Raw genomic sequence first — 13,130 nt, 5'->3', positions numbered from 1 at the left:
TTTTGTCCAATGAGATCGCCAGTCCTTGCCGCCGCCACACTGCCCTCTTACCCTGGGGCGGGACTTGCCGGGTTAGTCCCACCTGCTCAGTCCGCAAACCAATGGGAAGCGGGTCGCGCGCGCACAGAGCAGTGGGAAAGGCGCTGAGGCCGCGAGTACGCCGTTGCCTTAACAACCGGTCGCAGAGGTGTTCATTCGGCGATGGTAAGTGCTGGGCGTTTCATGGGATCTGCGTGGCGCCTCCGAGCCCTTCCTAGGCCTCAATTGCCGCCCTGCAGCCTTTCCTGCATTGTTCTTCGCGTTGGCGTACGAGTTCTTTCTTGGAGCTCTATGCCGGAAGGGTGGGAGAAAAAATACAGTCTCCGGCCGCTAGCCTGCCTGCGCTTAACCACTTTAACCCTCCCCGCCCCCAGTCACCTTCAGCCACCCCTAACCTGCCTCTTGATCTCTGCGGGTTTTCCTGGAACCGCAGGTGACCATTCTGTTGCAGGGAGCACTCAGGCTTCCCGCAGACTCCGACCTCAGTCAGACTCAGGCCTCCTGACCGATGCCACCTACTAAAGTTTATGCGTGTTACTAAGAGGTTTACTATGTTCTGATGGTCGCAAATGTATTGAGGCTTTCAGGAGATGCTTTCAGCTTCGCAGACCAGGCACCAAGTGTCAAATGGGTTAGGAACTAGCATCCCTAGTAGATGTTTTAAGTGCGTGTCTAGAACTGAAACTACCGGATTCAGGAACAGTTGATATCTGTTAAGTATTAATAATTGGTTTCTCAGTTAGCTCTCTTTCAGGATGAAGAATAAGGGATTTCCTGGCTTCTAAAATCAATAGTTTTTTTTTAAGAGTCAGAGGTTCATGGAAACATTAATTGTTCTTTGCAGGAAACTTCGTTATGGCTCAATTTATTAGGCAGTTCTTTAGAATCGGTTGGTATAAACTGTTTTCCCATTAATCAGCTGTCTGAGGTAGCAGTGGCACTAGAACAAGGAGGGATCGATTTTTATCTTTGGTAATGAAAACTGAAGCCACAGCGTGTTGCTGTAATTGAATATACAATATAGAAATTTGTGACAGTCTATTCATAATAAAATGATAATCTTGTTACAAACAGATATGGTCTTAAATTTGCTGTTTACTGGCTTTAGAAAAGGAGAAAATTCAAGCATGATGAAGAGTTTTTAATGTTGCTTCTTTATATTTAAAAGTTTTTTATTTAAGAAATTTTTATTTAAAAAATTTAATTTCCTAAAGTGGCATGTCTATTAAATGTACAAGTGCATAAACTATCTGTAGTATAAACTTTAAGACAGTGGGGTCAGAATTATATCTTCTGATGAAAAACATATATTCACTTGCTTGATGTTGGTCTATACAGGAACAAGGAGAAAAATTATAATATATGATTTTAAAACAAAAAGTCCCTTCAGGTTGTTGGCTCCCCAATGAAATATAGTTGGATTTAATCATGTGAGATATTACATTATTAACAGAAATGATGTTTTAATTTATAGTTATGGTAGAAGACAACCATATTTAATTAGTGTATTGCTGATTTCCTGTTTTATACAGTGTAGTGGTAAAAGCTAAAATATACTTATTAAAACAGTTTTAAATGAAAGAAAGTTTTTCTCTTTTTCTTTTCAGAGAATTATTTTGGAGTTGGGGTTAATTTTACTTAGTTTTTACCCTTGTAATTTTTGTAAAGGAGAAGGGGACTTACTTAGTCTGAGTGTGAAGGTCAGAGAACAACTTGGAAGAGTTGGTTCTCTCCTACCATGGAGGCTCTGGGTTCCCTCTTTTGTTGTCAATCTTGGCAAGAAGACATCTCACCAGCTTACAAAAGTTTATCGAATGACATACGTACATTATTTAGAGTGGAGCATAAATGAAAAATTTATGAATGTCTAGAACTGTCATGAATAAAATATGGACTATGGCTTGTAATACTGTGCTTCTGTGTTTGTATGTCTGAAGGCCTCTAATTTTAAGAAGACAAACATGGCATCCAGTGGCCAGAGAAAAAGAATGAGCCCTAAGCCTGAACTGACTGAAGAACAGAAACAGGAAATCCGGGAAGCTTTTGATCTCTTTGATGCTGATGGAACTGGAACTATAGACATTAAGGAGCTCAAGGCAAGCTGCACACATTCCTGCTTTGGCACCTTGTGTTTCCCCGTTGTTTGTCTTTTTTTTTTTCCAGTTTAAATTTAGATAAGAAACAAGGTTGCTTCACAAGTCAGTTCCAGGTCCCTCTCCCATTCCCTCCCCTCCTCCCGTGCCCTCCCCCCAACTCCCCCCCCCCTCGTTATCCCCTCATTCCCCCAGGGAGGGTGAGGCCCTCCATGGGGGTGTCCATAGTCTGTCATTTCATATAGGGCAGGGCCTAGACCCTTCCCCAAGAGTTCAGGGTGAGAGTGCACCTCACATTGTTCTATGGGAGTCCAAAGTCTGTTGTTTGTCTTTTACCTATCACATTTTCTCCCTGTAAAAAGTAACAGAAAAATGTGCCCTGTGTATATTTTACCTGAAACAATGATCTAATTGATAAAGTTGATTGCAAATATCAATTAAATCAGCATTACATTGTTCCCTAATCAATTTTCATCATTTTGTCAGGTGTTAAGTTAATATCCTCAACAACCATTTTTTCTTCTATATAATTTATATGTGTTAATTTAGATGATTCTGTTTTCATTGTAGGTTGCAATGAGGGCCCTGGGCTTTGAACCCAAGAAAGAAGAAATCAAGAAGATGATAAGTGAAATTGATAAGGAAGGAACAGGAAAAATGAACTTTAGTGATTTTTTGACAGTGATGACTCAAAAAATGGTAAGTTAGTTGAGATAATAAGCATACTTTCCATCCATAATAGTAGATACATGGGAATCTAGACATAAAAAGAACTTCATTAAATAAAATCTATACCATACCATTCACAGGATTGAGAATTGTATTTTCAATAGAGAGGATCTATAAGTTTTGTTTGGCTTTCTTTAAGGATACAGTATTACAGAAATCATTTGACCTTGTCTCATATGATAATCACAAGCATTAAAACATGTTAACACAGAGATTTTCATATGATTCAAATTTTTATTTTAATATCATTAAATTAGATTAGCATACAATAAATCAGATATTATGGCATTTTCAGACAAATGCTTCTCATATTGACAATTCACTTTGTACAATCAGAGGCACAAGAATTTTGAGCTTTAGAATCGATAAGGTGTTTTGGTACTTCTAAGGTTGCTTTCATCTATCCCTAGTTTCTCAGATCCTTTTAGCAGGTCCAAAGGTTTGAGAGAACATGAACATGTCGCCTGAACCAGACCAACTTTGCTCTTTCATTGGCCTTCTGGCTTGTTGGTGTGGCTCCTTCTCTCAGTATACCTGGAGAAAGGTAACCCCATTCAAATTCTTCAAAGTGTTTCCCAGACACAGGCTATACCTCTTTAACAGTTGAGTTGCTTTGAAATCACCATATCTACATCTGTGTGCATGTATGTGCATGTGTGTACTGATTTAAGAGATCAGGAAACTTGGTATTCTGCAGCTCCCTAGCAAATCCAATTCGTACTCAAGATTGGCTCCTAGATTGTTCTAAGTAGTTCTCTAGTTGTAGCTTCTGGTAAGAACTTTCCTGAAACATTTGAGGTTTAAATGCTTTGGGAAATTCTATTCTCTTTTTGTTGGAATACTCAGAGACCCAGTAATTCTTTGAAGTCCACTGTGCAAAATGCCTCTCTTATTTAAAATGCTCTTACAAGTATATCTCTATCTTCTGTTAGTATAAGCACTGTATCTTCTAAAATTATAACCCTACTCACTGCTTTTAAAAGATTGTAAAATGATTCTAGAATCTCCTTGGTCTGTACAGTGTTTTAGATACAATTATATTTCTTTTGTAATCCCTGAGTTTATGTTAAGTTTACAGAGTTTGTTTTCTTTTTCCCTACTTTTTTTTCTGTGACTGACGGCCTATATCACAACAGCTATCACTAGGATCATGTGATGATGTGGGATGGGGCCAGGGAGTTAATCGAAGATGATAGTTTTCCTAAAAGAAAGTTCTGAACAAGACAAAGCACAAGAAGGGCAATCAGTATAGATACCTAGTAATATCCAGTGTTGGGTGTTGGAAGGATGAGCTCTAGCTCATGTCAGAAGCCCTTGTCTTCTACCTGTGAAAACTGTCTAGCTGCCCCAGGAGTCTGTCCTCCCTACATGTTTCATTGGCCCCTCAAACCAATCCTCGTGCCTATTTATCAGGACTTCTTGGCTTTTCCACCAAGCTGGCATCTTTTCCTACTGAATTATGAGCTAATTATGGAATATATGATAGAATAGGAAGTAGACAGAGAGTACATTCCACCGTGGACCAGAGAACCTGGCTTGCCTGACTTCTTAACGTGGCTCTGGTCAGGTTATTGGAGACAAAAGGATGACCAAGAAGTGGCAGGACTGCAGGACACGAGTAACTAACTATCTGTTTTATATTCTACTAAAGTCCGAGAAAGACACCAAAGAAGAAATCCTGAAAGCTTTCAAGCTCTTCGATGATGATGAAACTGGGAAAATATCATTCAAAAATCTGAAGCGTGTGGCCAAGGAGTTAGGAGAGAACTTGACTGATGAAGAGCTGCAGGTAAGTAAAGCCTCAGTCAGGAACTCAAAACCCCACCTTGGAGCCCCCTGGCTTTCCCAGGTTATATTTTCTCTACTAGAAAAACTTCTTATGCCTCTAGTGATAATTTAATGCCCATGGACCCTGTTTCTGGAGTACACGTGTGCAGCTGAATTTCTTCTTTTGGGTTTCAGGCCAGGGTGACTTTCTAGCTCCTTTTCAGTTGATGCATTTGACAATATGTGTGATTTGGTTTCAAATAACTATCATAAAAAGTGGCACACTCCCATTAGATGGACCATAGTTGTCTTTCCTCATAGCATTATTTGAAGTTTCTTGTCTAATCTGTTTTCAGTTTAGTTTGTGACTTAATCTAAGATGAACTCTTACTGCTGTGCAGGAAATGATTGATGAAGCTGATCGAGATGGAGATGGCGAGGTCAATGAGCAAGAGTTCCTGCGCATCATGAAGAAGACCAGTCTCTATTAACATCAGTGCTTCCTTTTCTACTTCAAGCACATGTAATTAGACTTAGTGCCTGCCATTTTGTGAAATATGGCTTTTGAGAACCCCCCTCTTCCAACCTCTGGGGTAACTAGCCGTGACCTTGAATCTATTTTTGACTTTTGGAAGTTTCTTTGATATTAAGTTCTTTGTACATTTACCTGCTGACTAATTCAACAGCGCAGAACAAGAGCACAGAGTGGGGAAAGGGTCTGAGGGTGCGACTGTGGCCACTCCACTTCCCATTATTTCATGTTGCTCATGCATGCTCACACAGCTGCAAACATATAGTGGCTTCTTAGATGTCTACGTATCCATGTCGCCATAAGCAGTGGTTGTTCTAAAATTGTTCATTTTTAGTTGACACTAGAGTGCAGTTTTTTCCTCTCATAAAACCCAACAAATGCTTGTTATGACATTTAGATATGTGTTAATTCATTTGTTTTGTTTTAAAAATAAAACTTTTCTTAATTTAAGCTTTCATTCTTTAAAGGATGAGTATTTTTACCTTTAGCTGTGAGTTCATCTTGTAAACAGTTGTGTTGGGGGCAGCCTCATAGATATATAAAATTTGCCATCAGCCTATGGACAAAAAAGGAAATAATTCTTTGCTACTTTTCTGCCATGGATTGTTTCTTGCTTTTAAAACTTGTTTTTACAACTGGTAGAATTTCCATATGACCTAAGCCTAAATGATGCCCTAAAACTGCTTCCAGCAAACGGTAAAGCTTATAGAGTCTTGTGGCTAATTTGTGCTTGGACAAAAAAAGAAGAGAGCTAGGCAGTGGTAAGATTCAGGCAATCCTGTGAGTTTATTTGCTTATAGCCATCTCATTGAATCTTAGGATTGTATTGAGAAGAAAATAGGTATTACCCAGGTGCCCTCTAAGCCCTGTACAGAATTGCCTAGGAGAGAAGCCCAAGTATGTGATATTGAAGTCAACTTCATGGTGAGGGTAGTGAACAAGGCAGGCGGAAGGGAAATAGAAAATGAACAATGATTGACACTTATTGATCCTCATATGAGAAAGAAAGAATGTGTTTTTAAGCTTGTGTGGGCATTCTAGTCCTCTGATGAATTTGTGTGTGTGTGTGTGTGTGTGTGTGTGTGTGTGTGTGTGTGTGTGTGTGTATGTTCCATATGTACAGAACAACAATAAAAGTCAGGCAGGTGATCATGCTTGTAGTATATAGGTGGAGGAGCCAAGAGGGTTGCCATCAGTTCAAGGCATGCTGGGGCTGCATAATGAGTTTCAGATCATTTTGGGTCACAAAATCTGACCCTGAGTCAAAGAAGCACAAACAAAATAACACCAATGAAACCCCACACAACTAGATCAGTTTGAATCAGGTCATTAATGAATATATATTACATATATATATGCATTTACATTTTTCAGATTTATTTTATGTGTTTGAGTATTTTTCCCGCTTGTATGTCTGCATGATATGTATGTATCTGGTGCCTGCAGCATCAGAAGAGGGCATAAGATCCTCAATAACTGAAGTTAGAAACAGTTGTGAGCTACTATGTAGGTTCTGGATGCTAGAAACAGAACCCAGATCTTATGCAAGAGTAACAAGGTTCTCTTAACCACGAAGTAATCTCTCCATTCCCCTTTCTGTCTGTCTCTCTGTCTCTTGTTCCCTCTGTGTGTGTGTGTGTTTAATAAAAAGGCCTCTTACTAGTCTTCTTGTTGAACTAATATTCAACTTACCTAGGCATTTTGTATTTCAACTGGGAGCCTGTTACAAAGGTCTCCTCTTGGGCCACATCTTTATATCGGACAGTTTTGAGAATCTAGGAGCCCTGCAATGAGAGAGAGATTACTCCTTGGGAAACACATGAAAGGAGACAAAAAGCCAAGAGTAACTCGAGGCTTAGGTTCTAACATGGGTACACTTAACTGGATGAACAATTGGAGGCAAGCTGCTTCTCTTGGTGCCTCAGATTACTTGTTTACACAATAGTGAGAACTGTTTAACTGAGAATTTCTGGGATTCAAATGGAATTTTCCCAACAAAACCTTGCTTTATAGTGTTTAAGAATGAAATGTTTCAAAATGATCTCATTCCTTGTGGTGGTTTGTAGTTTGGAGCAGTTCCATGAAACTTAGGATCTTTGTCCCCAGAGTCAGTTGACAGCAATTTTTTAGGAGGATGTGGCTTTTGTCTTTTTATTGTTGTTTTCTAATAAGAGACATATGACTTAGTAAAAGACAAAGGGTTGAGAAGATTGGCCCTTCCTCCCATTTTACTATGAAGTATAACCCTACAAAATCAATTTATGTTTAATGGGCAAGTAAAAGTTTTATATATTTAGTATATACACAGTTATATTTTGAAATGGATCTACTTGGTGAATTAATTGCCCTGAACATATTTTCCTCCTGTTTAATATTCCCAAGTATGAAATCAAATCTCTCTAGAATCTCTTGAGGGAGGTGAGAGGGTGTCACCATATTCTGCAGTGCAGCCATTATGTGATTCTCTGTGCAGGAAACAGACAGGGTGAGTCATCCAAAGATCCCAAGGAGGGAGGTAGAGCTGAACCAAGGAGCTGTGAGAAGGACAGCAGCCATGTAAGTTCAGTTCACGTGGAGCCAAGCAAGAGGCACTATAGGGATTGGGATAGAGAAGGAACTGATGCAAAAAAATTAGATGGCATAGGTACTCGAGACAATTGAGAATGGTTCCAGCATGACTATACCAGAGAGGCATGGGCACTCAGAAGGCGAGGGAAAAGCACATTCATTCATATCGGTAGATGTGTGGCTGTGTGTTCATGGAAGCAGTGGAAGCACTGGGTGAGGGAAAGAGGAAAAAATGAACCAGGGATATATTGGAGGGTAGGAAGGGGTCAGAAAGTGGAGAAACCAAGGACAGTTCAGTTCATGGAGGACAGAACACAACGATGTATGGAGGTGGTGGGGAAGAGGAGAGAAAATGGAAAAGACAGTTCGTGTGAGGATGGAGCAGAGAGATTTTTGTTGAGTGGTATTAAAGAGAGTAGTAATGAATTGGTATGAGGTTTGCTCAGTGTGATCTCAGGGGTGTATTGGGAATGGTCCAGTGAGTTATTCAGTTATTCATTCTCTCTCTCTCTCTCTCTCTCTCTCTCTCTCTCTCTCTCTCTCTCTCTCTCTCTCTCTCTCTCTCTCTCTCTCTCTCTCTCTCTCTCTCTCTCTCTCTCTCTCTCTCTCTCTCTCTCTCTCTCTCTCTCTCTCTCTCTCTCTCTCTCTCCCTCTCTCTCTCCCTCCCTCTCTCTCTCTCTCTCTCTCTCTCTCTCTCTCTCTCTCTCTCTCTCTCTCTCTCTCTCTCTGTGTGCATGCCTCCCATACATACAAATGTCTATGCCTACAGAGGCCAGTAAAGGATTTCAGATCTGGAGGTCAAGTTATAAAGCTATTGTGAACCACATCTAGCCCTGCCTAAAACTCTTACGAGAGCTCTGGCCTCATGGCTAAGACTATCACTGTCAACCTTTGCAGTATCTGGAAGGAAGTCTCCCTATTATGTTTTGCCATGGAGGGATCTTCTGTCCTCCCCTTAACCACTGTTTTTTACATATCATTTACCCTTCCTTCCTGTTCTTTGCTCTGACCATCTAGGCTGCCACCAAGATTTACCCTATAGAAGCCACTTTGACCTACCCCTCCCTTCAAATTTATTTTCTTAAAAATATTTTTATTTTATGTGTATGTTTTGCCCCCATATGTATGCTTGGCACCCTCAGAAGGTGTAGGAGCTCCTGGGATTGGAGTTAAAGACGGTTATAAGCTACCATGTGGGTGTTGGGAAACCAAGCCAGGCTCCTCTGCAAAAACAGTAAGTGCTTTTAAGTGCTGAGCCATGTCTTCATCCTCTGTCTTAATTTTCTTTAAAAAAATCAAAATTACATTTGTCTTATTTATGTGGGTGTCACTGCCACAGCACAGGTGTGTTCAGAGGACAACCAGTGTGAGTGGGATCTCCTACCATGTGGATCTCAAGAATTGAGTTCAGATCACCAGGCTTGGTGACAAACTTGTATACCACTGAGCCACCTCATGAGCCTCCCTCCCTTTTTAATTGCTGAAGTTACGAATCAATCCAAATAAGGATTGTTTCACCATTCACCTACCTAGTTTTTCTATCTTGTCTATTCCGAAAATGTTGTTCTCATGTTATCTTGCTCTGCAAAGGAGTGCAACATTTAGTTATTTTTTCTTTTTGGTTTTTGATCTCATCTGCTTCAATTGCAACCTTTCTACTCAGCAATTGTGGCGTTGGGGGACTAGGACTTCTTCAGCCTTGCTTTGCATGTCTAGAAAATGGGTGTGCTGTGAGAAAAAAAGAGCTGACAATGCCAGGCTCCTATACAACATATTGTCCGTTTTCCCATTTCCAAACCTGTTATCTTTCATTTTTCCATGAATTTGGACCTCAGTCCTTAATAAGAGCCTATCCCAGCTCATTTTTGTTTTTTTTTGTTTTTTGTTTTTTACGAGACAGGGTTTCTCTGTATTGTTTCGGAGGCTATCGGTCCAGCCCGGCCTCTGCCTCCCGAATGCTGGGATTAAAGGCGTGTGCCACCACCGCCCGGCCCAGCTCATTTTTGTATACATACTCTTGTCTCTGCCATTGTCCTCAGTAGCAGAAAGGACTGCACTGATTTTGCTGAAGGCTGTATGTGAGGCCTACATCCGCTGTTACCCACCAGTTTTTTGGCCTGTTTTCCTGTTTCCATGAATTTGGACCTCAGTTCTTAATAAGAGCCTATCCCAGCTCATTTCTGTATACATACTCATGTCTCTGCCATTGTCCCAGTCGAAATATTATCCCCATCTTTGTTCCAAACCTGTTATCTTTCATTTTTCTCCTTGCAAAGTTTTGCAGGGCTCTTTCCTTCCAGAAAACTTTTTTGCGGGGTGAGGGTGGGATGGGGGGTGCTTTCCAGCTGGAATTAATGTAAGTCTTGCAAATATGTTCTTGCCACTAGATGGAGTACCAGGACAGAAGCCCTGAGGCAGTGGCTTTTGGAGCTCAACTTTGGATTTATCTAGAGCTTCTTGATGCCCAAATGCCTTGGAACATGATGGAAAGGATGTTGGGAGAGAGTCAAGGTGGAATCCTGGTGGGTCTGGGTACACCTCAAAAAGACTAGCAGGTGTGGGTTTTGATGAAATGATAACTTATTTGGATGGGTACCCTACTGATTCTAATTAAAAGTATACAATGACAGGTTTACAATCAGAATTGTTTACCTGATACATGGCTTATTGAGATTTCCCAACCACAATGAACTGTACCCCTCCAGGGAGGGTACAGATATGACTTTGAATTCTTCAGTCATGCTCTGTGCCTGGTGCAATGTTCAGCTGTAGTCAGACTTACTCATTTACTGTTTGTGAATCATAGCACAAGGACTTACTAACTCATTAAAATTTTCTAGCCTTCCATGACTTTTTCTGGCAATTATTCTTTAGTACAGGTTGAATTGTGCTTCCCTCAGTGTTGATGTTGTAACTCCTGGTACCTCAGAATGTAACCTCATTATTGGAAAGGTCTGTATGGCAGTGATCAAGAAAAGATGTGGTCATGAGGTTAGGCCCACATCCAGTGTTACTGATGCACTTAGAGAAGGGGAATATTGGGATACAGAGGTAAATGAAATTATAGACTAGGTTTCTCTGAACAAAATAGGTGTCATCTTCATCCAATCACATGTGCCTACTTGCAAGAAGCAATCATGATCAGGCTTGTGGACTACTGATGTTCCCTTATAGAAGAGGTATAGATCTGAGAGCTATTGGATGCACACTTGAGATTCTACCAACTTCTCTTAGTCATGTGTGTGTGGTTCTGCCATAATCGCATGCAGCTTCAGTATCTGGAGAGGGGCTAGAGTGCAATCGGCTGTTGAAGGTTAACAGCAAGGTTCTATTTTTATAGCTATAAAGAAGTCATTATCTATGCTGGGTGAACACTTTCTAGGTGCCTCTATATTGGGGTCACCCACACTCCTGCCAATAACCCTCACCCAGTGCTTTGTGAGTAATCACAATAAATTCATCAGTTCTCATTGAAATTCGGTGGAGTTATATTTTGATTTGTCTTTGAGATCTCATGAGGAGGGAGTAGACACTGTTTATGCCTCCCTAGGGAACTAATTTTTTAACATGTAAGAGACACAGAGGGATGGTTAGAATGCCCATGGAGAGAAGCTAGAGCCCTGCTTTTCCTCATAGCCCTACTAACATTCAATTCTGTGAAAACAAAATCAAAACATATTTCTCTTGCTGAAACCTCTGAATTGGTGGTATTTTGTTCCCAGACCTCTGACAAAACACCTTCTCTTCCTGAAGTACTTGCCCTGCTTCTGGAATGGCTTTGCCAGTAGTATACACAGCACCTACCAGCAAGGAAACAAAACTTGAACCTGGAACGTTGATAGAGAACACTTTCCCTATGTGTGCTGCCACTACCCTCTTCTGGAGAGGTCCATGAGTCTTGCCTTTCACTCAACATATAGTCTGAGTGTGGATAGGTATGTATGGGTGGGACATCTTTTCAGAAGAGATGGTTGATGTGGGAAAACACTTACCAACCCTCATACAAATAAGTCCGAAAGGTAGATCAGTGATCACAAAAAGCCTGGGGAAGATGAAGGCCAATGCAGGTTAATAGAGTCTCAGTGGGGCATTGGTATTGGGCTTGCTGTTTTGAACCTGCAATTTGCAGTTAAAGAGAAATGCTTTCCGAAGGAACCTAGCTGAGCTGGCTCTGGTGATGCTGGGATGCCAATACTAGAGAGGTAGAGGTAGGAGGGAGGATTAAGAGTCCAAGGCTAGCTTTGAATGCAGAGCACTTTGAGGCCAACTTGAGCTACATGAAACCCTCTCTCATTAAACAAACCCTTCCCCCAAACAGTCCACCTACAAGAAAGAATGTAGATACCTGAAAAAGCAGATAAACTATCTTGTGAGAGGCATTGTTCGGGGTAGCAGTGAAGTGTTGAGCTTTTGTACCTGTTTCCACTGCTGCTGCTTTGACCCTCAACAAGTTACCTAAGGCCCCAGGACCTCATCCATTCCATATGTCTACAAGGAGTGTGTTAATATAACCCACCTCAAGAGCAATCGTGAAGGTTTGAGAGATGACTCAGCAGTTAAGAGCACATCCAGGGGTCCTGAGTTCAATTCCCAGCAACCACATGGTGGCTCACAACCATCTATAATAAGATCTGATGCCCTCTTCTGGCATGCAGGTATGCATGTGGAGCATGCATACATAAAATATGAACAAAAATCATCTTTAAAAAAGAAGAAGAGCAATTATGAGAACTATAATCAAGCTAATACATCTAAAGGGCTTAGAGAGGCCCTGTACATGACAGTCTAATAAATATTGTCCAATTAATAAAACAAGAATTTGGTTGTAATTTTTCACTACGGAATTCAGGAATTGCATCATGGATCCAGGTGTTGAAATTAAGGGGTTGTCCTGGATAGTTTTATGTCAACTTGACAACAAGCTAAAGTCATCTGAGAGAAAGAAACCTTAACTGAGAGAATGTGTCCATAAAATCTGGCTGTAGATCATTCTCTTAATTAGTGATCAATAGAGGATGGCCCAACCCATGATTGATGGTGCCTTCCCTGGGCAGGTGGTCCTGGGTTCTATAAGAAATCAGGCTGAACAAGCCATGGAAGCCAGACAGTAGGTAGCACCCCTGAATGGACTCTGCATTACCCTTGTTTTGAGTTCCTGTCCTGACTTCCTTCAATGATGGACTATGGTCTGGAAGTGTAAACTGAAGAAACCCTTTTCTCCCCAACCTGCTTTTGTCATGGTGTTTCATCACAGCAATAGTAACCTTAATTAAGACAAGGTTATACATTTAGAATACGCTTCTAATACAGGTTACATAGACATCAGGATTCCACGAATTGCTCTGAGAAAGTTCCAAATCTGAAATTATATGTTCAGTTTGTGGGTACATACAGATGGGCAG

At 40.8% G+C, this 13,130-nt stretch overlaps 1 protein-coding gene across 3 annotated transcripts; it reads left to right on the top strand.

Annotated features, from left to right (window-relative positions):
• The first annotated feature begins 52 nt into the window (after window positions 1–52).
• Cetn2 (centrin 2) lies at window positions 53–5,610 on the top strand. Of its 3 annotated transcripts, none has more exons than XM_005087665.4 (5): window positions 53–204; window positions 1,977–2,135; window positions 2,703–2,831; window positions 4,513–4,650; window positions 5,030–5,610. In XM_005087665.4, the coding sequence occupies exons 1-5, from the start codon at window positions 202–204 to the stop codon at window positions 5,117–5,119; spliced, it is 519 nt and encodes a 172-aa protein (XP_005087722.1). In that variant the 5' UTR covers window positions 53–201; the 3' UTR covers window positions 5,120–5,610. The 3 variants fall into 3 exon arrangements, with proteins under 3 accessions (XP_005087722.1, XP_040600670.1, XP_040600672.1); XM_040744736.1 differs by lacking the exon at window positions 53–204 and adding an exon at window positions 210–306; XM_040744738.1 differs by lacking the exon at window positions 53–204 and adding an exon at window positions 729–751.
• The last annotated feature ends 7,520 nt before the right edge of the window (window positions 5,611–13,130 follow it).

This window comes from Mesocricetus auratus, unplaced genomic scaffold, assembly GCF_017639785.1.
Source record: "Mesocricetus auratus isolate SY011 unplaced genomic scaffold, BCM_Maur_2.0 Super-Scaffold_100003, whole genome shotgun sequence".
NCBI classification, from domain to species: domain Eukaryota; kingdom Metazoa; phylum Chordata; class Mammalia; order Rodentia; family Cricetidae; genus Mesocricetus; species Mesocricetus auratus.
The sequence above is the reverse complement of the archived record's forward strand: the minus strand, read 5'-3'. Positions and strand labels throughout refer to the sequence as shown.

What these genes read in the sequence shown, in the direction of transcription:
- Cetn2 (XM_040744736.1), top strand. Translation starts at nt 223, where the DNA reads ATGGGATCTGCGTGGCGCCTCCGAGCCCTTCCTAGGCCTCAATTGCCG. An exon ending in GCATTGTTCTTCGCGTTGGC is followed by an intron (nt 307 to 1,976) that starts GTACGAGTTCTT and finishes GTATGTCTGAAG; the next exon opens with GCCTCTAATTTTAAGAAGAC. An exon ending in TGACTGATGAAGAGCTGCAG is followed by an intron (nt 4,651 to 5,029) that starts GTAAGTAAAGCC and finishes ACTGCTGTGCAG; the next exon opens with GAAATGATTGATGAAGCTGA.